The sequence below is a fragment of the Acomys russatus genome, chromosome 5 (genome assembly GCF_903995435.1).
Source record: "Acomys russatus chromosome 5, mAcoRus1.1, whole genome shotgun sequence".
NCBI lineage: Eukaryota > Metazoa > Chordata > Mammalia > Rodentia > Muridae > Acomys > Acomys russatus.
In genome coordinates this window covers 9,169,880-9,196,144 of record NC_067141.1, presented here as the reverse complement: position 1 = coordinate 9,196,144, position 26,265 = coordinate 9,169,880, and the positions used below count along the sequence as shown (strand labels likewise).

Sequence of the window (26,265 nt, the reverse complement as noted above, 5' to 3'; positions counted from 1 at the left end):
AAAAAATACTCGTTTCTGGTTGTTCAGTAGCTACATGTAAAAACCACAATTCCCAACACTGTTCGGTCCGATAATACCACTTGTGGTTAAAAAAAAAAAAAAAAAAAAGAAAAGAAAGTAAAAAAATAAAAAAATAAAGAAAACTTTGGTCAGTAGTCTGAATGTAGTTGTTGACTAACTGGGCAGGGGCGGGGAATGTGAAACTAAAGACTTTAACTGTTGTCACTTCAAACAACAGCAAAACTGGCCATAAAAACAGAGAAGAGAATATTGAATATAATAAAGAGAATCTGAAATAACACTGCATAAATATAAAGACCTAAAGATCATTCAAGTCATTTCAATATCATTACTAAAATAGCTGTACTTAGAATCTTGAATACTGAATAGCTTAAACTAGTTTGTAACTACAAGGACGCTTCATGCGCTCAAGGTAACCGTCTAAGGCTCACAACCAACTGCGTGATGATTCTGAAATATGATGGCCTCTGCCTTCCTCTAGATTTTTGGTTTGTGGGTAATGGGCTATGTATCTAAGAAATGAGATAAACTGAATTGCAAAGACTACAACAAACTTTTGTTGTTGTTGTTTTCTTTTGTTTTTTTGAGACAGGGTTTCTCTGTGTTAACTTGGCTGTCCTGGATTCACTTTGTAGACCAGGCTGGCCTCGAACTCACATCGATACACCTGCCTGTGCCTCCAGAGTGCAGGGATTAAAGGGGTGCACCATTACCGCCCTGCAACAAACTTTCTCTATGGAGCTCTGGCTGTCCTGGACTCACTTTGTAGTCCAGGCCGGCCTTGAACTCACAAAGATCCATGCTGAGATTAAAGGCGTGTGCCACCAAGCCCGGCCCGATTTTTCAAGGCAAGTTTTCTCTAAGTAGCTCTGACTGTCCTGGAACTTGCTCTATAGACCAGGCTGGCCTCTATCTCGGAGATCCACCTGCCTCTGCCTCAGAGCGCTGGGAATAAAGGTGAGCTGCCGCCATCACCACCGGCCAAAGAACTTTTTATTATAGGGAAAAGTTTTAGGTTTGCTTTTTGATACGGACTTTGGACAAACAAAGGGCAACCCAAATCATGTGGTTTATCCCCAAAAAGGCCCGGGTCAAGCTTTCTGGTTGAGGAAACTGACTTGCAGGGAAAAGTTCTGTCTACTCAGTCCATCCATTTATGCATTCCAGGTCCCAGGAATTTGGCTCTTGATTAGTTTACAGTCTAATTCTCCCTGCTAAGCCTCAGGCTGGTGGCAGGCTAGGAAAGCAGTCAAATTAGGATAAAGAAGAAAACAGCAAGTAGCCAAAATTAGCCTACCTACACCATCCCAAGGTCACCAAGAGCCTTACTGTAGACACAGTAGTGTCTCTACTGTGAAAAGAGGAAATAAAATACAGTGGCAAGAAAATACAACCAGACTCATATTTCTGGAGGAGAAAACATGTTCCCCTTCCCCACTTCGAGAGGTCACAGTGTACTCTGCCGAAAAGTTTTCGTAAAGTCACCGACCGACTCTCCGAGTGTTCCAACTCCACTCTCTGGGGCCTCACCTGAAAAAGAAGATTCCTATCCTGCTCCTGCAGGCTGCAGGATTGGGACTAAGATAGACGCTAAAGGACCTGTCCTAGGAAACCACCCCCTAAGTGGTAACAAGACGACCGGAAAAGCTCCTTTATTATTTATTATTTATTATAACTAGTTTCACCCAAGGTATACAGGTAAACGTCCAATGCGGTGGCTCTTTCAAAAGTTTCAGTCTCACTTTTCCTAAAGTTAAAAGATCTTGAGTGGCTAAGAAAAGGCACTGGCGAACAAAGTAGAAGCTATACCAGACTTCTCAGAGTGATAACTAGTCTGAGGACAGGAGCTGCCAACAGTTTCCTAAAGTAAACTGGCGGCTGGAGACTTTGACCTTTCCCAACCGTTTATGTGACATCCAACACAACTTCTTGTCCAAAATGACAAGTCATACACAAGCTTTCGATTGAAGGCTGTGAGGTAACCCTTCTGAAGTCACTCTTTAATAAGGGACCGGGAACAAAACAAGGATGCCAACTGGGAGTGTCCCGCCGATGGTTCCACTGAACTGGATGGAATTCGAACCCAGAACTTCCCGCGCTGGACCACGCGTAGCAGCTGCAGGTGGTGGCCTGTGGGAGCTTCACGAGGGACCCAATCCCCGCTCCCCAAGCCCCGGATACTGGAGGAGGTGCACTACTACAGGGGGTGACCGGCCTTTCCCGCCGCACAGAGGCACGAGTGCGCGCCTAGGCGGCGGCGGCTCCCCTCAGGACCAGAGCTGACATCTCCAAGCGGCTCGCCCAACCTCCCAATCGCTACTCCGGAGGGGCCGGGCCGCGCCCCCCGCGCTCCAGCTGGCCCGCGCGCCCCACCCAGCCCCGCGCCGCGCGGCTTACCGGGTCGGAGCTGCAGGCCGCCGTCGCGCCGGCTGCACCACAGCGCGCGCTCGCCCTGCTGCAGGATGTAGTGGTCCTTGGCTTGGAAGAGCTCCATACCGGCCCCACCGGCTCCCGGAGCTGGCGGTCCCCCGGCCCGGGCACTGCAGCGGCCCGCCGGGGAGCGAAGCAGGCGTCCTCCTCCACCGCGACCACCAGAGTCCACGCCTAAGAGGTCGGGGATCCAGGGCACTGAGGAACCGGGCGGGGAAGCACCCGGGGGCCTGACCCGCCCGCGGAGAACACGCTTGGGCGGCCTCGGCCCTGGAGGCCTTTCCCCCCTCCCCCTGCAGCTCCCCTACTCAGGCTCCGCCCTTTACCCTGAGACTCCACCCCCTACGGTTTATCTTGCTTCCCCCTAGACTCCGCCTCCCAGGTTCCGCCCCACCCCGCCGTGCAACTCCCCCTCCTATAGTTCCTCCCCTCTCCCTTAGGCTCCGCCATTGCCCAGGCTCCTCCTCTGACCCGCCGGCTCCGCCCACCCCCTCGCTAGGCTCCGCCCCTTAGGTTGCTTTCCCCGACCCTCGACTCCGCCTCCCTCCGTAGTTCTCTAAAGGCCCTCCCTAGGCCCCGCCCTGGTCCCGCCCACAGGGTTCTAGTCTTGTCCCTCCCCGTCTGCGTCTCAAGCCTTTCTCCTCTCAGCTCTTTCCGGGCGGTTCCGCCGCGCCTCCTGCAGCTCCTCCCTCTCGGTCTCAGCTCCTCGGCTTGGCTCACTAACCGGCCTTCCTTCCTACGCGTTGTGACCTCGGGCGGACCCTGGGCCTGACTAAGCCTTGTTAGACTGGTTGGTCGCCCTCAATGCAACCATTTCCTTGACGTGCAAGCCGGTCCTTTCTTCCTTCCATTAGCTTCTAGAAAAGTCTAGTCAAGTCCCCAAATCCACCTGACATTCATTTCCTCCCAGTCTGAGCTTAGACCAAACCAAACTCACAAGTGTAGCCCTGGCTGGCTCTATCCCGAGTGGGCCTACGCTGAGCACAGGCCGCTTTCATTAAATAAAAGCCCATCAGTGGAGATGAGAGTATCAACAGAAAATACAACAGAGTTAGCAGGGCCAGGGAGGAGAAAGTACAAGAGAGCCTGAGAAGCCTGCCTACAGGAAGTCAGTTCTTGAAGTGAAAGGGACACACTCAGTAAAATGGTCAGGTGGGTGTCTTAATCAGAAAGGATTTGGGAGATAACATTTCTAATTCTAGACCCATATCCCAGTCTCCAGACCCATCTTCAGGTCTGTCTTGCTCTGTGATCGCGGGAAATGTTTAGTCTCTGGTGATTAAATTTGTCTTTTAATTACACTCCCAGTTCTGTGCATCAATGAGTCTTCTTCCTCTCCTGTCGTCTTTATCGCCTTCAAAGCAATCTAAAAATAGGGGGGTGGGGGAGAGAGAGGGAGAGAGGAGCGAGAGGAGGAGAGAGAGGGAGGAGAGAGGAGAGAGCGAGAGGAGTGAGGAGAGAGAGAGAGAGAGAGAGAGGAGAGAGAGAGAGAGAGAGAGAGAGAGAGAGAGAGAGAGAGAGAGAGAGGCCTAAAGGCCTGGAGAGATGGCTCAGCGGGTCAAGAGTACTTGCTACTCTTGCAGAGGACCTGGGTTCAGTTCCCAGCACCCCCAGGGCAGCTCACAACCGTCTGTGTTTGTGCACCTCTTCTGGCCTCTGTGGGCCACCGTATGCATGTGGGGCACAGGCACATAAATGTAAAGTACATGGTTTTGGTCTTTTGTTTGTTTAAAAAGAAGCCTAAGCTAGCACAAAGGATATAATACTTTTAACCTTTGGCTCCAATAAGATTGAGAGGTCTCCAAAAACAGGAAGGAGCTCGCTTTACTAATCACTGCTAAACCCAAACTGACTTCACTGTTCAATTTCCACAGACCAACAAGTCTCATGACAACAAGATGTCCTGGAATCTTTCCCCATAAGCTCAGTGCCTGATGTGCTGCCCCAACATCAGGGGTTGTGATTGCTCTAGGAAATCTTTACGATGTGATTTGGGCAAAGGTAATGACAGTAAAAAGTTTCACCAGAAACTTAGAAATATAAATCAACTGGAGATTTACTGTTGAATTCAAGCGTATGTTGATTTTTCTTCAACAAAGGCAAATATTGGAAAAGTTCTATAAAGACAGTATGTCCTGAAAATAATTTCATTATTTACTGAACAACCCTACTTAAAATTGGCTAAGCCAGGCATGAGGGTGCATGCCTGTAACACCAGCACTTAGGAAAAACAAGGAGAGCACAAGTTCAGAGCCAGCAGAGGCTACAAGAGACCATGTTGATTAAAATTTTTCTGGGCCAGGAATGGTGATGCACACCTTTAATCCCAGCCAGCACTCTGGGAGGCAGAGGCAGGTGGATCAATGTGAGTTCGAGGCCAGCCTGGTCTACAAAGTGAGTCCAGGACTGCCAAGGCTACACAGAGAAACCCTGTCTTGAAAAAAAAAAAAAAAATCCAAATGTTTTAAACCAGTGGTTCCAACTCTGTGGCTAGAATCACCTGAAAAAACTTTAAAACATACTAATTCTTAGACCTCAGACCAACAGAAGAACTTAATTCGCTTGGGGCATGGGCACCAGTATTTTTTCTAAACTGCACCAGATGAGTCTAATGTGCACCTAATGTTGAGTAGCACTGTTTTGAATGAAATTAATTAGAAAACTGCCTGAGAGCTTGGTTAAAAAAAAAAAAAAAAAAAAAAAAAAAAAAAAAAAAAAAAACCAGCAGTTACTCTTTAATACCATTGTAAGAGGCTGGTTACCTATAAATCAAGACTTAGCGCTCACTAAGAGAGAGGAAATCCTGGAAAAATGATACTCCCGTTATGTGTCTGACTCAAAAGCATACTGCTCTCTCCCTCAGGCAGGCTCCAAATCCACGCCAGGCCCTGGGGTAGGCATAGCCCCAGCCAGGTAAAGCAGGGTGATGAAAAAGGAAAGTTCTTTGTTCCTGGGGGCAGGTCACATCAAGTCTCCTACCACCACTGGAGGTCCCTTTCATGCTGCTTTGGGCTTTGTGAACCTTGAATCCTGAAGAGTTCTCAAGCCCTGGCTGACCTGTGCTGTTTTCTAACCTTCCAACTTGCTGATTCAAGGTCCTCCTGCTCTGGTTGTCTCCAGGTTACAAAGGAAGTACTTTCTGCTCCTGTTCTAGTTTTTGAACAGTGATGGCCATTATACGTGTTAGTTATCTTCTTTTACGTGTATGTTTATGTTTTACTTATTTATTTTGCTTGGTCTCTATTTTTTGTTTGTTTGTTTGTTTTTCAAGACAGGGTTTCTCTGTGTAGCCCTGGCTGTCCTGGAACTCACTCCTGTAGACCAGGCTGGTCTCAAACTCAGAGATCTGCCTGCCTTTGCCTCCCAAATGCTAGGACTAAAGGCTTGTGCCACCACTGCCTGACTTTGGGATTTTTTGTTTGTTTGCTTATTTTTTTGGTCATTTGGATTTTGGGGTTGGTTTTTTTAGTTGTTGTTTTTTTTGGGTTTTGTTTTTTGAGATAGGGCTTCTCTGTCACCTTGGCTGTCCTGGACTCACTTTGTAGACTAGGCTAGCCTTGAACTCACAGAGATCCACCTGCCTCTCCCTCCCAAGTGCTGGGATTACAGGTGTGTGCCGCCACGCAGGCTTACTTCAGGTTTTTGAGACAGGATCTCACCATATATAGCCCTGGCTGGCCTGGAACTCAATACCTAGGCCAGGCTTGGTTTGGAACTCACAAAGATTCACCTGTGCCTGCTTCCGCCTCCCAAGTGCTAGACTGAAAGGCACGTACTACCATACCCTGCGGGGGATTTTGTTTGTTTGGCTGTCCATCCTATACTCTTCTTTGTAGACTAGGCTGGCCTCCAACTCACATCAATTCCTGTTTCTGCCTCCTGAGTGCTGGGATTACTGGAATGTGCCACCACGCCCGGCTGATCCTGAAATTTTTTTAAATGTATGTCAATATGTCCGTGTGTGTGTGTGTGTGTGTGTGTGTGTGTGTGTGTGTGTGTAGGGGGGTCCATAAGTGTCCAGTGCCCACAGAGTCAAAAGAGGGTATTAACTCCCCTGAAGCTGAAGCTGCAGTGGTTGTGGGTACCCCCACGGTGTAGGTGCTGAGGACCAAACTCAGGTCCTCTGCAAGAGCCGTGTATGTTCTTAAATGCTGAGCCATCTCTGCCGTCCTCCATTTTCTTACTTAAAAAGACCCTCACCGGAGACTCCCTGCAGTACTGAAATCAACAAATGTACCCAAATGTATCCACATGCTCAATCCTACCCAAATAAAAATGGTAAATGATGCCTCCAGGCATGGTGATGCACGCCTTTAATCTCAGGTGGATCTCTGTCTGAGGCCAGCCTGGTCTGCAAATCAAGTCCAGGACAGCCAGAGCTAACACAGAGAAACCCTATCTGGGGGTGGGGGTGGGGGGGGTAGGAGCCCAAACAAACAAACAAACAAAATGGTAAATGAGCTAACTCTAATGAGAATTTTGGACCTTCAGTGTCAGACCCTTTTGTTTGTTTTGTTTTGTGATAAAGGGAATCAAGCTATTGGCCTCACATTTGGTGGACCAGAACTCCACACGTGAGCTACAAACCCAGCTGCTCAGCTTCTCAGGGTTACGTTATTACTTGGCACGGAGGGTTATGAAGTCTGGGGAGACTCTGGTGTCCTCTGGCGAGATCTGACTTTAACATCATGCCCTGTCTTCTGCCTATGCTTGTCCACAGTTGTGTATATTGTGTGTCTGTGAAAACTTTATTATGTCTGATCTCTCTGTGCAAGAAATATCCCAATGGAGAAATTGGTTTTGTTTGGCTGTTTGGTTTGAATTTTGAGATAGTATCTTACTCTCTAGGCCAGGCTGCCTTGAACATATGGCCTTTGGGTGTCTCAATTTGCAATAGTCCTCCTGTCTCTGCCTCCCAAGTGCTAAGATTACAGGAGTGAGATGTCACACCTGGCAAGAAAGTTTTTTATTTTTTATTTTTTCACAATATTTTCTCACCTCGCAGGAGGCTAATTTCCTAGATCAGTAGTCTGATGATTTCTTTCTTGAATGTTTTTTGAGATAGGGTCCATGCAGCTGTGGCTGGGTGAAAATTTGCAGCCATCCTTAACCTCCGCATGATGGAATTATATTTGTATGCCTACTTAAATAGGCAGTCAGAATGGATTAACTTTAGGGTTAAGGGCCCGAGTGATGGATGCTCTGTGTTTTGTGGTAGTGTAGTAGTGTTTTCTATTTGCAGAAAAGTTGCCTTCATCACTGAGGATGGTTGTATCAAATCCAATGGGAGCTGGATCAGGACCAGAAGGGCAAAGACAGACTATAGGGAGCAGAGGAAGCCCCGAGTGAGTGTACAGTATTGCTATTATGGAAGCCCATTGTCAATAAAAATAGCTGATGGCCTGTTAGCTGAGGCAGGAAATAGAAGGTGGGAGTTCCGGCGGAGAGAGATGAACTCTGGGATAGAGAGAGGTGCCCCCACTCTGAGGAAGATAGACACGTGAAACTGAGGAGTTAGTAACCAGCTCTGTGACACACATAGAAGAGGATAAACAGGTAAATTACATTATGAGCTAGTCAGGGAATGAGCCAAAGCTTATGGCCTAGGCACTGATTCATAAATAATAAGGGCTCATAGTCATTATTTTGGGAACTGGGGTATGGGTGGAAAACCTGTGATTACAAATGATCCCCAACATGGACATAGGAATAATAGAATAAAAGGGTAGATTTTTTTTTTCCAAGACAGAGTCTCTCTGTGTAGCCTTGGCTGTCCTAGACGCGCCTCGAACTCACAGCAATCCACCTGCCTCTGCCTCCCTGAGTGCTGGGATTAAAGGCATGCGCCACCACGCCCGACTAAAGTTATTTTTGAAGTGGAATTTTCTGGTTTCTTTAAAGATCAGTTGTGTCACGTTGTGTTTTGCTGACCGCTGTCTTGTAAGAGGGCTCATGATGTTTTTCTGGAAGATGTCTTATGAAAGGATATAGGCTCAATTTTCTTAACAAATATATTTTATTATGAACTTATTAACGGAGAGTACCGCACTTATAACCCAACTAACCTAAACAATAGGAAAAGGAGATTAAAGAATACAATAACGAAACCGTAAGGATATCAGTTCCGAGGAACAATTCTCCTGGCATAATCAGCAGGATTTCTTCTGCTAGAACCTGGAATAACCAGAACCTGGACCTCAGCCAGAGCCCAGAGCCCAAAGCCTTCTCTTGAGCAGTTCTCTCTAGGAGTGTCTGGAACAGCCAAACTATCCCAAAGTCTCCAAAGGCCCCACCTCTTGTTTTTAGCTCATTTTTATACCTCCTCTCAGACTTTGTTGAAGGGTGTTTTTCAGCTGGTTAATAACCAGTCTCCCCCACATGGTGGTTCGACTTCTAAGTGGGTAAACATCACCAGCTCTCTCACAGGTCTTTTTCTCATCTCCCACTTGTGATCTAAACAAACAAAGAAACAAACAAAAAAACAAGTTTATCTCTCTTTCAAGAGGACATGCAATGTTTTGCTGGAAACACACATGTGAGAGAGCACATGATGGTCAGAAGGAATATAAAAAGAGCCACGGCCAGATGGGACCAGGCGTAGACCATGCTATGCCATGGAATGCGTCACTGGTCTTTGATGGTCTTCCCTGGTCTTTGCTGGTCTTCACTTCACAGAGAGAAACATTCCAGAGAACTTCTCGTGGCACTCCAGATGATTCTGGCCCCTTTTGCCAATTTGGTGGAGCCTTGGTGTTTCTGCTGGATGGTGCCACTGCTACAGATTCCTGTGCTGTTTGGTGTTTGCTGTTGGATAGACTGCTGGAATCCTGACAACACAGAGTGGAATTGGCTCAAGGAACTACATATAAACAGGTCCATAACCCCCTTTTCTTATTAACATTCTTTTTCCCTTTCCTTTGGTCAGTGGGTTAGAAATGAGAGTAAAGTATTCAAGAACCCTAAATAAAGTAGATTTTCGAACACTTAAGCCTACGTTGTTTTGTTTGTTTGTTTTGTTTTGGTTTTTCGAGACAGGAGACAGGGTTTCTCTGCATAGCCTTGACTGTCCTGGACTCACTTTGTAGACCAGGCTGGCCTAGAACTCACAGTGATCCACCTGCCTCTGCCTCCTGAGTGCTAGGATTAAAGGCGTGCACCATCACTGCCCAGCCTGCCTACATATTTTTGATACACATTGTATATAGGTTTCAACTCTTGTATAAAGTATTGTACCTATGCAACCAATTAAAAATGCAGTGTGAAGTTCTAGTCCTTTTGAAAACTACTTCCCGCCCCCCCCCCCCTTTGAGTACGAATAAGTCTTTATTTTCCCAGGGAAGAGAAAGGAAGGGAAAGTCAGCACATGTTACAAAATGATTATACAATAGAAATATTAGTGCCCGGGTACAATAAAAAAATCAACCATGAAATAAACACCCCAGTGGTGGTAGGGGTCCCAAAAGCCCACTGTTGAGGATAATTTAGAAATACAAGTAAGCAATCAGTCAGTCAAACACATGATCATGTCAGATACTAATTTAGTTAACCACAGAAATATGTTTCCTAGGTTGAACAGATAGTACTAGCTAGAAATGAGCAATGTTTGTCTATTCAGATATACTACAGATACAGATGGAGTTACAGGTGGTTCTGAGATGCCTGACATGATGGGTTCTAGGGACTGAACTCAGGTCCTCTGGAAATGCTCTTAACCACTGAGCCAGCCCCAGATATTTTTGAATATTTTTTAGAGGCAAGGTCTCACTATGTAGCTTTGGCTGGACTGAACTTGATATATAGACTGGGCTAGGCTTGCACTCACAGAGATCTCCTACCTCTGTCTCCTTAGTGCTAGGAGTAAATGCATGTGCTACTACACGTGTGTGTGTGTGTGTGTGTGTGTGTGTGTGTGTGTGTGTGTGTGTGTATTATGGATACTTTAAGTTCTGTTTCTCCACCCAAGTCAAAAAACACATGAATAAAGCCTGACAGAGTAAAAACACTAGGGAGTCAGAGGCAGAGACACACTTGGGGTATGCAGTCCAGCAAGTTTAGCTGAATCAGTAAGGTCCAGTCCAGGTTCAGTGAAAGATCCTACCTTGAAAAAACAAAGCAGAGGTTGGGGGGGACGGGGTAAGGGGGTGCAATCCTTTAATCCCAGCACTCGGGAGGCAGAGGCAAATGAATCTCTCTGAGTTCAAGGGCAGCCTGGTCTACAAAAGCGAGTCCAGGACAGCCAAGGCTACGCAAAGAAACTCTGTCTCGAAAAATCAAAGAAAGAGGAGGAGGAGAAAGAGAAGGAGAAGAAAAAGAAAGGAAAGACAGACAGACAGACAGACAGACAGACAGACAGACTCCATAGTATAGAAGCACAATTACACCTACATTCTACACACACACAAAGCAAGGAGCTGAATATTTCCCCTCTCTCTCTCTCTCTAGTTCACAGCGTCGCAATTTACTTTTTAAATTTTATTTTTGTTATGGGATATTCACCAGAGATGGCTGTTTAGACATGGGTTTAAGCAATAGAAAGTCTTTATTAGCTGGCCAGTGACTACACTGGGTGTTCAGGATCCCAAATGTAGACCCAAGCCTTTCTCAGGATGAGCTTTGAGGCATAAAAACCATGTTCTCGGTTGACACACTTCAGAACTATAGAAGCCAAAAAGCAAGGTCAGTGCATTTAGAGACTTTCCCAGAACTGTGGCCTTTGATGGATCAGGTCTTTGTTTTCATTTTGGCTGGTGGGGCTGTCTATGCGCTGAGTTTTACAGCCTGAATGGCACTTCCATCATGGTGTCAGTTATGCTAATTAAGGTCTAGAGGCCTCCTAAGACCTTGTTATAATTTTATTTTAAATATATGGGTGTTTTCCCGGCACCCTTGAAGCCAGAAGATGGCAGAGCTTCTAGAACTGGGGTTACAGATGTGTGTAAGCCACTGTCTTAGTGACCGTGTGGCTGCGAGGACCCACTATGAGCACGAGCAACTTCAGGAGGAAAGGATTTATTTGTCTTGTGCTTCCAAATCACTGTTCTTCATCGAAGGAAGTCAGGGCAAGAACTGAAACAGGACAGGAGCCTGGAGGCAGGAGCGTCATGATGCAGAGGTGCTGCCTACTGGCTTGCTCCTCACGGCTTGCTCAGCTTGTTTTCTTATAGAGCCCAGGACCAAGCCTAGCATAATGACGCACACCGTTAATCCCAGCACTTGGGAAGCAGAGGCAGGTGGATTTCTGAGTTGAAGGCCAGCCTGGTCTACATAGTGAGTTGCAGGATAGCCAGAGAAACCCTTTCTGGACAAACCAACCAAACACCACCTCCGCCCCCCCCACCCACCTCCCCCAAAAAACAAACAAACCAGGACTACAGGCCAAGAGCGGCCCCACCCACGATGGACTGGGCCCTCTCACATGAATTAGTAACTAAGAAAAGGCCCTACAAACTTGCTGACCCAATCTTATGATGATAGTTTCTAAATTGAGGCCCCCTCCTCGCTGATGACCCTAGCTCGTCTCAAATTGGCATAAGACTAGCCTAGTGGCTGCTGGGAATCAAACCCAGGGCTTTGGAAAAGCAGCTAATGTCTTTTCTTTCTTTCTTTCTTTCTTTCTTTCTTTCTTTCTTTCTTTCTTAAAGACAGAGTCTCTCTGTGTCGTACTGGCTGTGCTGGTACTCTCTATGTAGACCAGGTGGGCCTCAAACTGTGTTCCTGAAGCTGGTCTTGAACTCCTGATCCTTCTGCCTCTCCTTCATCAGTGCTGGGATTTAAAATGTATATATGGGGTGGGAGGGGGAGGGCTGGAGTGATGGCTCAGCGTTTAAGAGCACCGTCTGCTCTTCCAGAGGTCCTGAGTTCAATTCCCAGCAACCACATGGCGGCTCATAACCCTCTATCATGAGATCTGGTTCCCTCTTCTGTATATGCAGGCAAAACACTGTATATGTAATAAATAAATAAATCTTTAAAAATAAAATAAAATGTACATATACGAATACCCAATTTTATGGAGCACTAGGGGTCAAACCCAGATCCCTGTGAGTGATAGGAAAACATTCTACCAATGGCCACACCCCCAGTCAGTGCTTTTTATTTGTGAGCCATGAGTTTTTAATTCTTGAAGTGAAAGCTGGGTAATCCCAACACTAGGGAGGCAGAGGCAGGCAGACCTCTGTGTGTTTGAGGCCAACCTGGTCTACAAAGCAAGTCCAGGACATCAAGGGCTACACAGTGAAACCGTGTCTCCGACCACTGCTCCCCCAAATTATTTTTTTTTTTCTGAGACAGGGTTTCTCTGTGTAGTCTTGACTGTCCTAGACTCGCTTTGTAGTCCAGGCTGGCCTTGAACTCACAGCAATCTGCCTGCCTCTGCCTCCCGAGTGCTGGGATTAAAGCTGCACGTGCACCACCACGCCCGGCCTCCCCCAAATTCTTGAAGTGATAAAAGGGGGTTAGGGATTTAGTTCAGTGGTAGAGCACTGCCTAGCAAATACAAGGTTCTGGGTTCAGTGTTCAGCACTGGTTCAACCTTTTTTTTTTTTTTTTTTTTTAAATACACAAGCCAGGTGGTAGTAGCTGACACCTTTAATCCCAACAGATGGGAAGCAGAGGCAGCAGGATCACAGAGTTCAAGGCCAGCTTGGTCTACAGAGTGAGTTCCAGGACAGCCAGGGCTATACAGAGAAACCGTGTCTCAAAAAACAAAACAAAACAAAAATGAAATAAATGCATCCTCCCTAGGTAAGTACAAATGTGTGTATCATTCCCCTCAACACACACAAAGACATAATCTTACTCAATTTATCACCTAGGGCTCTAGAACTCTTTGTCTTTGCAGACAAGAAACTCAAGGGCATAGCTCTTTCTATTCATTCCACATAGTGCTTGAGAGCCCCAGCGCCTTCTGAGCTGTACAGCACGCTTTTAAATGGCACAGATGGGCCGAGCCCCCCTTTCTCAGCTACAGCAGTTGCATGGTTTCTTTTGCCTCTGCTGACTGTAATTCTCACGTACTGATGGCTGTCAGGGCCGGTACCATCTCAAGTCAATTACAACTGTCAAAATGCCTTCTGGGGATCATCATGGCCGAGGCTTTTTTTTCCCCCCCCCAACCATACTTTGCAGTGCCTCAGAAACCAGCAGGGAGAAAATGACTGTGGGGGAAGGTCTGTACATCCTTGGAAAAGCTGCTCAGAGGATTGATTTTGGACCTGTTATTTCTTCTGCTTTAAGAAAATAATAGCAAGCGCGGTGTGGTGGCGCATGCCTTTAATCCCAGCACTCGGGAGACAGAAGCAGGGGGATTGATGTGAGTTCGAGGCCAGCCTGGTCTACAGAGCTAGTCTAGGACAGCCAAGGCTACACAGAGAAACCCTGTCTTGAAATACCAAAAGTAAATAAATAAGTAAATAAAATAATAGCATAATAATAATAATAATAATAATAATAATAATAATAATAATAATAATAATAATAATAGCATCATACAATGTGAGGACATCTTGTTAGAGTAGCACTGAGAAACAAGGACCTACAAGGCTCCAGTTTCCCTATTTGGGCTCCATCCTTTGCCTGGGGATTTTCCTTCAATGAGCCTGTTGGGCACTGAAGCAGTTGGGGTGGGATAACTCTGTGCTGGATGGGGGGAGTTGTGGAGGTCAGGGGGGGGGGGTAGAGGAGTGTTTGCATGGCTCTGACCCAATGATCAAAGGCTTGAGGGTGGGGTGCTGAAGGGGAAAGGCAGGAACAAAATGTGACTTGCCAAATTTCCAAGACTGTATTTTTAACTATGAGAGGAAACCAGGGAGCAGCTGGGGGAAGGAAAAAAGCTCAAATATACTTGTCTTTCTTTCTTTCTTTCTTTCTTTCTTTTTTTAAAGCGGGATCTCACTAGTAGGCCTGGCTGGCCAGGAACTCACTGTGTAGACTAGGACAAGGCAAACCTAGGATCCATAGAGATCCACCTGCCTCTACCTCCCCAGTGCTGGAATCAAAGGCATGCGCCACTGTGGCTGTGTAACTTGTGCCTATGATGTTTATCATGCTACAATGAAAGGGTGAGCCAAGCCAAGTAAGAAAACAAAAAGCCATTCTACACAATTAAAAATAACTCTCCAAGATGAATATAATTCTGAAGTTCTATAAAATCCTGTGTATTTTTTTTTTTTAATCTTATTTAATTTTTCCCCCTTGTTAACCATTGTCTTTCTGTAACACACAACACCTACCTGGGCCTCTTCTCAGGGGGGAAAAAAAAAGCCTCTTTTCCTGCTCTCTGTCTGGTAGGGCCTGCCCTTCTTTGGCCATGGGAAATCGGTCCTTGCTATAGGGAAAAGGAAAGGCCAGGAGGCTGCTCGGCCCTTAAGCATGCCTCTCTTCTCGTTAGCACAGACGTGTCCAGGGAAGGCTTGGTGAGGTCTCAGGAAAGGCATTTTCATTCTGAGTGGGAACAAAACTGTAAACTGCAAACTATTTAATTTGGGGACTTTGTATTAACGGCTGCAGACAGGCGTCTGGACTTTAGCTCCCCTGTGATTTTTCTGACTGGTGTGCAGCTTAGTTCATAGATAGAGAAACAGCTACTTCGGGGTTTGCGGGCTGTCTTTTTATCTTTTGATTTTTTTTTTTTGTTTGTTTGTTTGTTTATTTTTTTGTCAGGAGCTGGGAGCCATCTGTGCAGATGGACACGCACCAGCTCTCGAGCAGTTCCCCCGGGGCCTCACCCATCCTTGTTTACTGTTGATCCCATCTATTTGGAGCAAATTACTTTCTGTGGAGCTGAAAGATGGAGAGGGAGGAAGGAGAGGAGCAGCTGAGGTGAACCATCCGCTAGCTCTGCTCTGTTCTGCTCTGCTCCGCTTGCCCCTCTCCCTGCTGCCCAGCCTGGATAAGCCGTAGCTGTGCAGACCGACTATGGCCCTCCCCCCTCTGTCAACGCTGACACCTGAGGCCCAGCCCACCTCCCCTGTTAACTAGCCAGATGTGCCCAGGCAAGTGTTCCGCTCACCCAGGTCAGTTATTCCTATAGAAATTGGGGACAAAAGCTGGGCGTGGTGGCGCACCCTTTAATCCCAGCACTTGGGAGGTAGAGGCAGGCAGATCGCCTCAAAAAAAAAAAAAAAAAAAAAAAAAAAAAGAAAGAAAGAAAGAAGGAAACTAGAGACAAAATGTAATACACACACACACACACACACACACAAGTACGTACGTACATACATACATACATACATTCAATTCTTACAAAATAAACATGGCAGATGGTGGTGGCACACAACTTTAATCCCAGCACTGGGAGAAAGAGGCAAGTGGGTCTTGGTGAATTACAGGTCAGCCTGGTCTATTCGGAGTTCCAGGCCAGGCAGGGCTACATAGTAAGATCTTGTCACATACATATAATGTATACAATTCCTCCTTCAAGACTCATCGTCTGAGAGATCCCTAACATTTTAACTGTGAATGGTAATGCCCAGGAGGAGCATCTCTCTGTTGAAGGTCTTACAAGGCTGATTAATTAAAATTCTAGTGATTATGGTAGACTACTGGGATATAAGGTACGAGTCAGAATATCCAGGGCCATCTGTTCTGCCTCCGTAACAGCAATCCATTGGCTGCTTCTGTGTGTGACCTAGCATCTGTCCTTGTGTACACAGACACATGCGGATATGTGCATATGACTTGGATGTGTCGGTACAAATTGCATCATTGGGGAATGAGAAGAGCAAACTTTGGCTCTCGTCTCTCAGGTGTATTAGCAGAGCCTTTGCTCTCAGAGACACAGAGTGTGCCCTGCGGAGAGGAAACCTTAAGCTTTGAGATGTCTCGACTTCATACGCGATTCTGATTCTGTGTTTATTGTTTTGTAGTATTTCGAAAGACCCTTCCCACCTGAAAGAGAGCTGAGTGCCAGAAACCCAGTCCCAGCATGAGCGTGGGAGAATCTTCTGGGCTTTGAGCCTGTTCATTGTCTCCTCTCTGTAATCACTCTCCTGTATTATTTTAGCTCCTCCCATCTCCTGAGTTCAGACTTGCCCTGCAGTTCTCTAATGCACTGGTAATTACATAGCTGGGTGAACACACACACACACACACACACACTGTTAGGAGATAAATTTAGAGATCGGAAACTGAGTGTTCCAGTGACTCAGACAGAGCTATATCCGGTTCGTGTGGAGCCCTGATAGTGAAACCAGAGCTAAGAAGAACCTTTGATTCAGTAATGCTGTGGTTATAGATCCTCCATGGGTGGATTCAAGAGCACTGTTAATAGGGAGAAAGGGTTTTCATATGTGATCTTGGACTAGGTTGCCTTGGGAAGAAATGCAATACTCAGTGACAAGGTGAGCTCCTCCTTGGGTGATGCCATTGCCTGGCCACAGCTGCGCTGGGACAGAGCACAGCTTGGACGCAGCGTGGTACCACTGTTCTCCTCCAGCAGTGGCGGCCCAAGGTCACTCTGCCCATCCTCAGGGCAGAGCTAATGGTAGAGAATAGGCGGCTCAGCAGGTGAAGGCGCTTGCCTTGCAAGCCCGTCGACTGACTCAGAGTTCAAACTTCTGGAGCTCACATAAAGGTGGAAGGCAAGAACCAGTTCTACCAAGCGGCCCTCTGAACTCTACCCGTGCACCCATGCACACACTAATAAATAAAAATTTTAAATTAATGGCATATAGATTGCAGGATACTTGAGAAAATAAAGGTTAAGTCCCAATCTGTGGGAATGGGTGGATTTTTCAAAGTATGGATTGGGAAAAGTCTCAGGGGGGGAATTAAAGAAGGGTAGGAAATAGAATTCGGGGAACAAGTGGTTCCCATCCAGAATGTTCTCTGAGAACCTAAACTGAGCGACCAGTCCCCACCCCACCCTATCATCGTACTTAAGTATATGAGCAAAGGAACCAACTAGATGAAGGCACTGTGCCCAATCCCATTACATACATACGGGGTGGTTTTAAGTTGCTTAGCTGATATTTCAGTAAAGGGACCATTAGAACTTCTTTGGTCAACTGAACCATCCTCATCCTCAAGGATACTAAGAACCTGGATTAGTCGGCCACAGTGACATGCTCCTGTAATCCCAGCACTTGGGAAACAAAGGCAGGTGGATCTCTGTGAGTTCGAGGCCGGCCTGGTCTACAAAGTGAGTCCAGGACAGCTGAGGCAACACAGGGAAACCCTGTCTCAAAGCAAAAACAAAAACAAACAAACAAACAAACAAACAAAAAACCAACTCATCCAATCTAGAGTCACCAGAGAAGCCTTATAAGGAGTTGCCTCAATCCGGCTGGCCTGTGGGCACATCTGTAGGGGAATCACCTTGATTATTAGTGGATGTGGGAAGATCAGGCCTGAGAGTGGGCAGCACCATTCCCTGGCTGGGGAGTGGGACTGCCTAGGAGAGGAAGCCAGCTGAGCACTAAACATATCTGTATCCCTCTCTCCCTGCTCTTGACTGTGAGTGTGATTTGTTTCAGTAAGCCCACCAGAGATGGCCACTCAGACCCAGTGCATAGCCAACTGAAAGTCTTTATTCCAGCTGGCTGGGACCACCCCTGTGGCCATGAACGTCCAGAATGTGGGTTTTTAAGGGCAGAGACCTTGTCCAGACCTCTTGCTCTGCTGCTGCGGGTGGGAGTGGGGGGATGCATGGGGGGGGGCGTGTCCTTCACAGAGTACACAGTTTGAAGCAAGACATTTTAGCAGAAGCTAAGATAAGCAGTTAGCCACAGTGAATGATTAGCTGGAGGAGGGTCTGCACAAACAAAGCAGTTTTAATAAAGGCTAAGATAAGTTAGCTAAGGCATCCTGACCTTTGGTTCCTAGACTAGATCATCAGATTCTGATTAGACCTGGAACCAGCCTCAGCAAGAATACAAGATGGAGGAACCTCTGCCCTGTCTTGCTTCGACACCACGTGACTGGCTCCTGCGTATCCCTGCCTTAACTTCCCTCTAATGATGAGCTGTAACCTGGCAACGTGAGCAAAATAATCCCACTCTCCCCTGATCTGTTTTTTCCTCAGGGCATTTGATCACAACAGCAAAAATGAAACTGGGGCGGTTACTGTATGGAAAACGAGTCGCCGTAGATGTGTGATCAGATACCGTATCCTGGATTGTCCGGGTGGATATTACATGCAGAGAGCAGAAGCAGAAGGAGACGTGACACACACACAGAGAAAGCAATGGATGGACAGAAGATGTGGGCCTTGAAGACAGGCGTGGCCACAAGCCAAGGAAAACTGACCATCCCCAGAGCTGGAAAAGGCAAGAACTGAGTGATTCTCCTTTACAGCCCGGACAAGAGTCCTTTTGTCACCTTGATCTTGGCTCAGTGAGACGATTTGTGACTGTGACAACAGTGAGACTGGACTTTCATGCCCCAGAATGAGTTTACACCACCGGATGTGTAGTCATTGTTAACACCAGCCATAGGGAGGAATATGACCACTGTTAGATGCCACACACGCTTGACCTGGCTAACACAGTCAGAGAGTGTGATTGCCCGTGGATGACGAGGGTAAAAAGACTTTTGTGCCAGTGTCTTTCTCGCCTGTAGGGATGACATCCATTTGCTAGGTCTGCCATGAAAATGACCTCCAACTTGGGGGAGGGTGTTAAAACATACTTTTTTTTTTTGGTTTTTCGAGACAGGGTTTCTCTGTGTAGCCTTGGCCATCCTGGACTCACTTTGTAGACCAGGTTGGCCTCGAACTCACATCGATCTGCCTAGCCTCTGCCTCCCGAGTGCTGGGATTAAAGGCGTGCGCCACCACGCCCGGCAACATACATTTAGAGATCAAGGAAATGGCTCCGTGGTTAAGATGCCTGCCTCCACACCCAGCCACCTGAGTTGATTCTTGCAACCTACATGGTCGGGAAAAACTAACACGTGTAAGCAGTCCTTTGGCCCCACTCCCGACTCAAGCGATTGACAAGAACAGGAGATAGCAATTGGCTAGGGTAAAAGACCCCAGAAGGGAACAGCGTCTCTTAGGCTAAAAGCCTTTGACAGTCTTTTCCTTTCCAGAGGCTAGAGACGGCAGATATTCATAAGTCTAAACATCTTTGGTTCTGCCCTAGCCACAGGCCGGATGCCAGGAAGGGGATACCTGTCCCCTACCCCACCCGACTCCATCCTCCTCCCCTCTCTCTCTGGTTTTTCAAGACAGGGTTTCTCTGTGTAGCCCTGGCTGTGTCCTGGACTCACTCTGTAGACCAGGCTGGCCTTGAACTTACAGCGATCCGCCTGCCTCTGCCTCCCTGAGTGCTAGGATTACAGGCATGCGCCACCACACCTAGCTATCTTTTTTCTTCTAAAGGAAGACTCCGTTTCCTGAAAACCATCTATGAGGATGTGAGAGGTATCGACACCTCAAACGAAAATCGGACTGACCAGCTCTGTCTCCTGGCCCATGCCTCCGTCCAATAACTTAGTAACTCCATGGTAGTGCCCTCAGTGGGGTGCCACTCCCAAGGACCTGTTTTCTCTCTCTTAAGCTCCATATACTAAAATACTTCCTTCCCAAACTCACCCACTGTGATCCGTGAATTTCATCCTTTGAGTTGAAGAAACAAGAACCCAAAGGACACCAACTCTGTAGGCTGCGCGTCCATGAGCACCCAGCACCCTCGCTGCTCAATTAAAATCCACCCAAGAGCTCAGGAAAGCTCTCACTCTCAGAAACATCCCAGTATTCTCCCCTCCCCCGTATATATGGAACTGAGTTCAATATAAGATCAGCATATGCTCTTAACCACTGAGCCCTCCCTCCACCCCCATACCCCACCCTTTTTAAAGGACAGGGTCTCGCTTTGGCTCCGGCTAGCCTAGAACTTCCTATGTAGACCAGGTTTGCCTTGAGTTCACAGAGAACTGCCTTCCTTCCTCTCCCTCTAGAATGTTAGGATTTTCAATGTACTCCTTGCCCAGCCCCTCCCCCACCCCACCCACCCCCATCTCTCTCTCTCTCTCTCTCTCTCTCTCTCTCTCTCTCTCTCTCTCTCTCTCTCGTATTGGAGATAGGGTTTCTCTGTGTGGCTGTCTTTCCTGGACTACCATTGTAGACCAGGCTGGTCTTGAACTCACAGGTATCCTGCCTCTACCTACTGAGTGCTGGGATTAAAGGTGTGTGCCACTACTTCCTGGCTCCCTGTTTCTTAATAAAGTGACACTCATGGGTCCCTTTTGGGGGACCCTATTCAACTCATAATCGGAAACAATTCCTCATTTGCCTTCTCCATGAAGGGAAAAGAAAACTCCAGCAGTCACCTGTGGAGCCTCATGAAGACTCAGCAAGTGCTGGCTCCTTGCCAACCTCCGGCGACCAAATCAGTGATGACAGCAGGCCTCCACACATTTAATCCAGAGCATCTAGTCCAGCCCTGTTTCCACCAGGCCACCCACCTCCTGGTGATTTCCAGACTCTGAAAGATGTTTGCTACTGCACTTACAATCAGCCGCATATTTGTACTTTACTAAAGCACACAGTCCCTTTGTAAGAAAACACTGCATGCAGCCTGCCACCCACTAAACACAGAAACCAGGATTTAATGCTTCATCTCCGAAAGATTTCAGGGACCTCTGCCAGGCACGGAGAGATGACTCAGCGGTTAAGAGGGCTTGCTACTCTTGCAGAGGGCCTGCATTGTGTGGCTTCCAACCCACAGCAACTCCAGCTCCAGGAGATCACAACGCATCTGGCTTCCTTGGGCTCCTGGACACATATGCACATGCATATACACACACACAGAGTCACACACACAGTCTCACACACACACAGTCACACACAGAGTCTCTCTCTCTCTCTCTTTCACACACACACACACACACACACACACACAGAGGGAGGGGGAAGAAAGGGAGAGAGAATTAATTTTTTTTTCTTTCAAAAGAAACCATTGCAGTTCCAATGCTTAGTTAGCTTCCTGTACTGTTGCTAAATGCTAAATGCTAATTTTGCCTCATAAAGGGAAATTTCTCAACAGTGAGCCTGTTCACATGGCCAAGCTGCTATTAGGATGGTTGAGAACACTGTGTAGAAGGTCCTCTGCACCAGAGGAAAAATAATCTCCCCACAGTGGAGGATGCACTCTGATTCTAAAGCTCTGTGTGGTATCTTTCTGTGCTAATGAATTCTCTCAAGAGCTGTCCTCCTGGAATCTCAGCTAGCAATTTCTGCTTCTGTGTGTAGCAGAGAGAGAGAGAAAGAGAGAGAGAGAGAGAGAGAGAGAGAGAGAGAGAGAGAGAGAGAGAGAGAGAGAGGAGAGAGAGAGAGAGAGAGAGAGAGAGAGAGAGGAGCGAGAGGAGAGCAGAGAGAGAGAGAGAGGAGAGAGAGAGGAGAGAGGGCGGAGAGAGAGAGAGAGAGAGAGAGAGAGAGAGAGAGAGAGAGAGGAGAAGAGGACTCTGCCTGGGGTTTGCGCTAGACACATTTGCATGCCACACGGATCTGGCACGTTTGTGGATCTGCCGGACTGCCCCCCAACCCCCACCCCCCCACCCCGACAGACACTTCTCTAGACTGCTTTTTCCTGCCTTGCTCACTCCCATATCAGCGCCCTGGGGTGTCAGGCAAAGCACTGCAAACCAGGTGGCTTTCCTTCCTTGTTTGGTCCAAGGCTCTGGTGGATTCTCAGTCTGCACCGTTCGCCGACTTACAGCTTTGTTTTCCTTTACGTCTATTACCCTTCGTCAATTTAATTAATATACTATTTGAGACAGGGTCACTATATAGCTCTGGCTGACCTGAAATTTGCTATGTAGACTAGGCTGGCCTTGAACTCACAAGAGATCCTTCTGCTAATGCCTCTAGAGTGTTGGGATTGAAGGTGTGTGCCACAATAAGTTGCTTTCTCTTCTCCTTCTCCTTCTTCTTTGTAGACCAGGCTGGCCTCAAATTCACAGAGATCCACCTGCCTCTCCCTCCCAAGTGCTGGGATTAATGGTGTCGTGCACCTACCACGCCTGGCATAAGTTGCTTTCTTACACGTTTTTAAACGAGTGAGAGAATGGATGAATGAACTGTGTATATGAGTGATATGTGGATGCATGTGGAAGAGTGTGCCTGCCACGTCATACTTATGGAGAGGAAGAAGGCAGCCTTTGGAATGCTTCCTTTCACTGTGATTCTGGAAATCAAACTCGGTACTAAGTCTAGCATAGGAAGCACTTTTACCTGCTATATTCTCTCTTTGCACACACACACACACACACACACACACACACACACACATACACATTTTTCTAAAGACAAGGAAGGTCTCACGTAGCACAGGCTGCCCTCAAACTCACTATGTAACCAAAAGGCTAGCCTTGAATTCCTGATCCTCCTGCTCCTACCTCCCAAGTGCTAGGATTACAGGGTGCACCACCGCCATACTTGGCTTTTTATGGCTTCTTCTACAGATCTGTTTATCTCCAAGGAGCAACAGAGCATCAGCTTCCCCCCCCCCCCAGGGAAACAGAGTGTGTTGCAACCAAATCACTAACACGAGGACATTTGCAAGCCTCTCCCTCCATTGCTGCGGACCTGAGTGCCCCCGTTTCTCTTATCCGCTTCCGTCCCCTTGGCTGTCTTCAAATGGGATTCCTTCTCTGTTAGCCACCCTTTATCTGATGGCTTACCCAGGGCTTTGGAAGGTGGACTCAGAAGGTTCCAAACCAATGGCTCTGCCTCCCTCCTGCCCTCCGAGTCCATCTCCAGAGCAGGCGCTTGGGACCCAGCTTCCTTAGCTTAGTAGCACTTCTGCAACAAAGTATCACAGGCTGGCAGGGCAAGACAACAAAAATTACTTCCTCACAGCTCTGAAGGCAAGGTGTCTGTGGGCTTGATCACTTCTGAGTTCACCCTCTTGCCTCGGCAGTTGGGTCTTCCTCACTATGATCATATATACTTATCTCTCGGCCTATGAGGTCTGTGAATTTAAGCAATATATAGTTCTATGACAACCAACCAGAGAGTTTGGCTTCTTCTCCCTCCTTTCTCCATCATCCCTGGCCTGCAGTTAGGGGTAGCTAATCTTCATCGTCAACCTGACTGAACTGGGAATTACCTATCAGACACACTTCTGGGTGTGTCTGTCAAGGTGTTTCCAAAGAGGTATAACTGAAGGGAGGAAGACCCACCTTGAATTGGGGTGACACCATGCCATAGCCAAGGGTCCCCTGACTCAAGAGGAAGAGAAGAAAGGAGGAAGCCCATAGTGTTTACCAGCATTCATGTTTCTTTGCTTCCTAACTGTGGACTCAATATATCCAACCATCCCCTGCTCCCACGGCAATATCTCCCCTGCTGCAATGGGCTGTGAGCCAAAATTAACTCCCCAGTCCTTAACTTGCCATTGTCAAGTGTTTTGTCATAGCAATGAAAAAAAGTAACTAGTACACATTGCTCCGAACTGTGATTTCCCTCTGTGTGGAATCTGAAACATCTACAGGCTTACAGATACAAATAAGCCAGATACTTGCCCAGATGCAGCCCTGATGCACTGTATAACATTGCTGGACAAGTGAGAGTAACTGTTAAGTGATTGTTTCAGAGACATCATGCAGACGTTGACTACATAAATAAAAAGAAAAACATAGCTAAGAAACTGACTTAATTCATTACTAATATGACTTAAAATGGCAGGTTTGCTTGTGTGCCAAAGAGAACGCTTTAGAACAAGACCAAGACTCTGCAGGACAGCCAAGGCTACACAGAGAGACCCTGTCTCAAAAAAAACAAAAACAAAAACAAAACAAAAAAAAAGACTAAGACTCTGAATGAGAGAGAAGAATCATGGGTTTTAAAAAGTCACAGCCAACATCAATTGTGAGACAATATTGCTGCTTTATTATTGTTTTATTGTGTTTTGTTTTTTCCTTTTAAAAAATATTTTTATTAATTTATTCATATTACATCTCAATTGTTTTGTTTTGTTTTGAGACAGGGTTTCACTCTGAAGCCCTGTCTGGCCTCAAAGAAAAAAAAAAAAAAACCTCCTGTTTCAGACCTCCCCATTGTTGGTATTAATATAGGCATTTACCACCCAACATTATTGTCCCTTTAAAATGAAAAAAGCTGGGCTGGTGTATAGCTCACTTAGCAGAATGTAGCTTAACATGCATCAAGTCAAGGAGTCCGTCTCTAGCACCAAATAAACCAGGTGTGGTTGTACCTGCCTAAAATCTCGGCACTCAGGAGGTGCAGGCAGGAAGATCAAAAAATCAAGGCTATCCTCGTCTCCATAGAAATTTCAAAGCCAAACCACATTGCCTGAATGATAGCCCGTCTCAAGAGGAAGGAAAAAAAAAGAAAAAGAGCAGACAAACAACAAAAGATAGACAATGAGAAGGAAAAGGAAAGACAAAATGCAAGCCACCGGGTTGTATGCACACGCACACACACTCACACACACTCACTCACACACACACATGGACACATACACTCACACACACTCACACACACACACTCACACACACACACGGACACATACACTCACACACACTCACACACACATACACTCACGCATACTCACACTCACACACACTCACACTCACACACACTCACACTCACACACACACACACACACTAAAACGATTCATATTTTTCTTTAGGACACGAAGAAGAAATACCTACTGCATTCCCTTAAGGGGTTAACACTGAGCCCAGAAAGCAAGCATACACATGTCTCTAACACCAGGGCAAATGAATCCTCTTTCAACCAGTAAACTAGGACCATTGTTGAGTCAGAAAGTAGGAGGCCACAGAAGGTCTGGCTAATGATGGTGTCATTAGGCTGCGGCTCTCTTTTTCAGCTCACCAGCCTATTGTCAATTTCAGCCTCTATGTGACTCATAATCATAGTGGGAGGTGTAAAAAACACATAGGCCACAGGGTTTACATCAATTTCACAAATTACCAAAAGGAGCAAAGCAGGCTAGATCCCATTTACACTCATCTTCATAGCCTACCAAGCAAAAGGTCCATTAAAAGGAAATGTCCATCTCCTACAAGCTCTTGAGTGGACAAAAAGGGATAATTGCATTTCTGATAGAATGGGAAAAATAACACCTTTGCACCGTGAATCAGAACATGAAGTCCTGTCGGGTACCTAGCAGAAGTACAGCGAATAACAAGTTTGGACGAGAGGGAGTCAGCTCGAACGGAGCAGAGACGAGATGAAGGAAGGCAACAATACCTCCAATTTTCATGGCAGCCCTCACAGAGCTGAAAAAAATACCATCAAGGCATATCTCATTCTGAGTGCACAGGAAGTTGAATAAAATGAGGGTTTCAGCACCAGGTGTATAAATAAAGGACATGCCCGCTGCAACGTATGGTTCAGGAGAAGGATTGTATTGTAAATATGAGGGGAGAGTATAGCCAGGGGCCTCTGGGAGAGTCCAAAGCAGAGAGAGAGAATATAGTAGACTAAGCATGACCTGCAGGTGGACCACACACCAGGGCACAGGGGCTGGGGGTGGGAGGGGAAGGGAGAGGGGGCTAAAAGAAAGAGAGAAGACCAAGAGGGAGCAAGGCCAAAATGGCAGGGTTATAAAGGAATGAGAGAGCAGGGCAGTGGTGGCACACCTTTAATCTAAGCCCTAAGGAGGCAGAGACAAGTGGATCTCTGAGTTCGAGGCCAACCTGGTCTACAAAGCAAGCCCCGGGATAGCCACAGCTGTACAGAGAAACCCTGTCTCAAAAAAAAAAAAAAAAAAAATTTAAAAATTTTTTAAAAAGCTGGAGGAAGAGAACCCCAAAGTTGGAGAAGTTTAGGGGATAGGGACAGGGCAAGAAGAGCTGAGAGGAGCTACAGGCACTGAGTGAGC

At 46.8% G+C, this 26,265-nt stretch overlaps 1 protein-coding gene across 2 annotated transcripts in view; it reads right to left on the bottom strand.

Annotated features, from left to right (window-relative positions):
* Inpp5f (inositol polyphosphate-5-phosphatase F) overlaps positions 1-2,768 on the bottom strand; it is a 93,430-nt gene extending 90,662 nt beyond the window's left edge. Inside the window, exon 1 of one of the 2 annotated variants that reach the window (XM_051145399.1) lies at positions 2,419-2,768. In XM_051145399.1, the coding sequence (XP_051001356.1) occupies positions 2,419-2,515 (97 nt within the window). In that variant the 5' untranslated portion in view covers positions 2,516-2,768. The remainder of the gene's footprint in view (positions 1-2,418) is intronic. The other variant, XM_051145401.1, reaches the window with a different exon arrangement.
* Between the last annotated feature and the right edge of the window lie 23,497 nt (positions 2,769-26,265).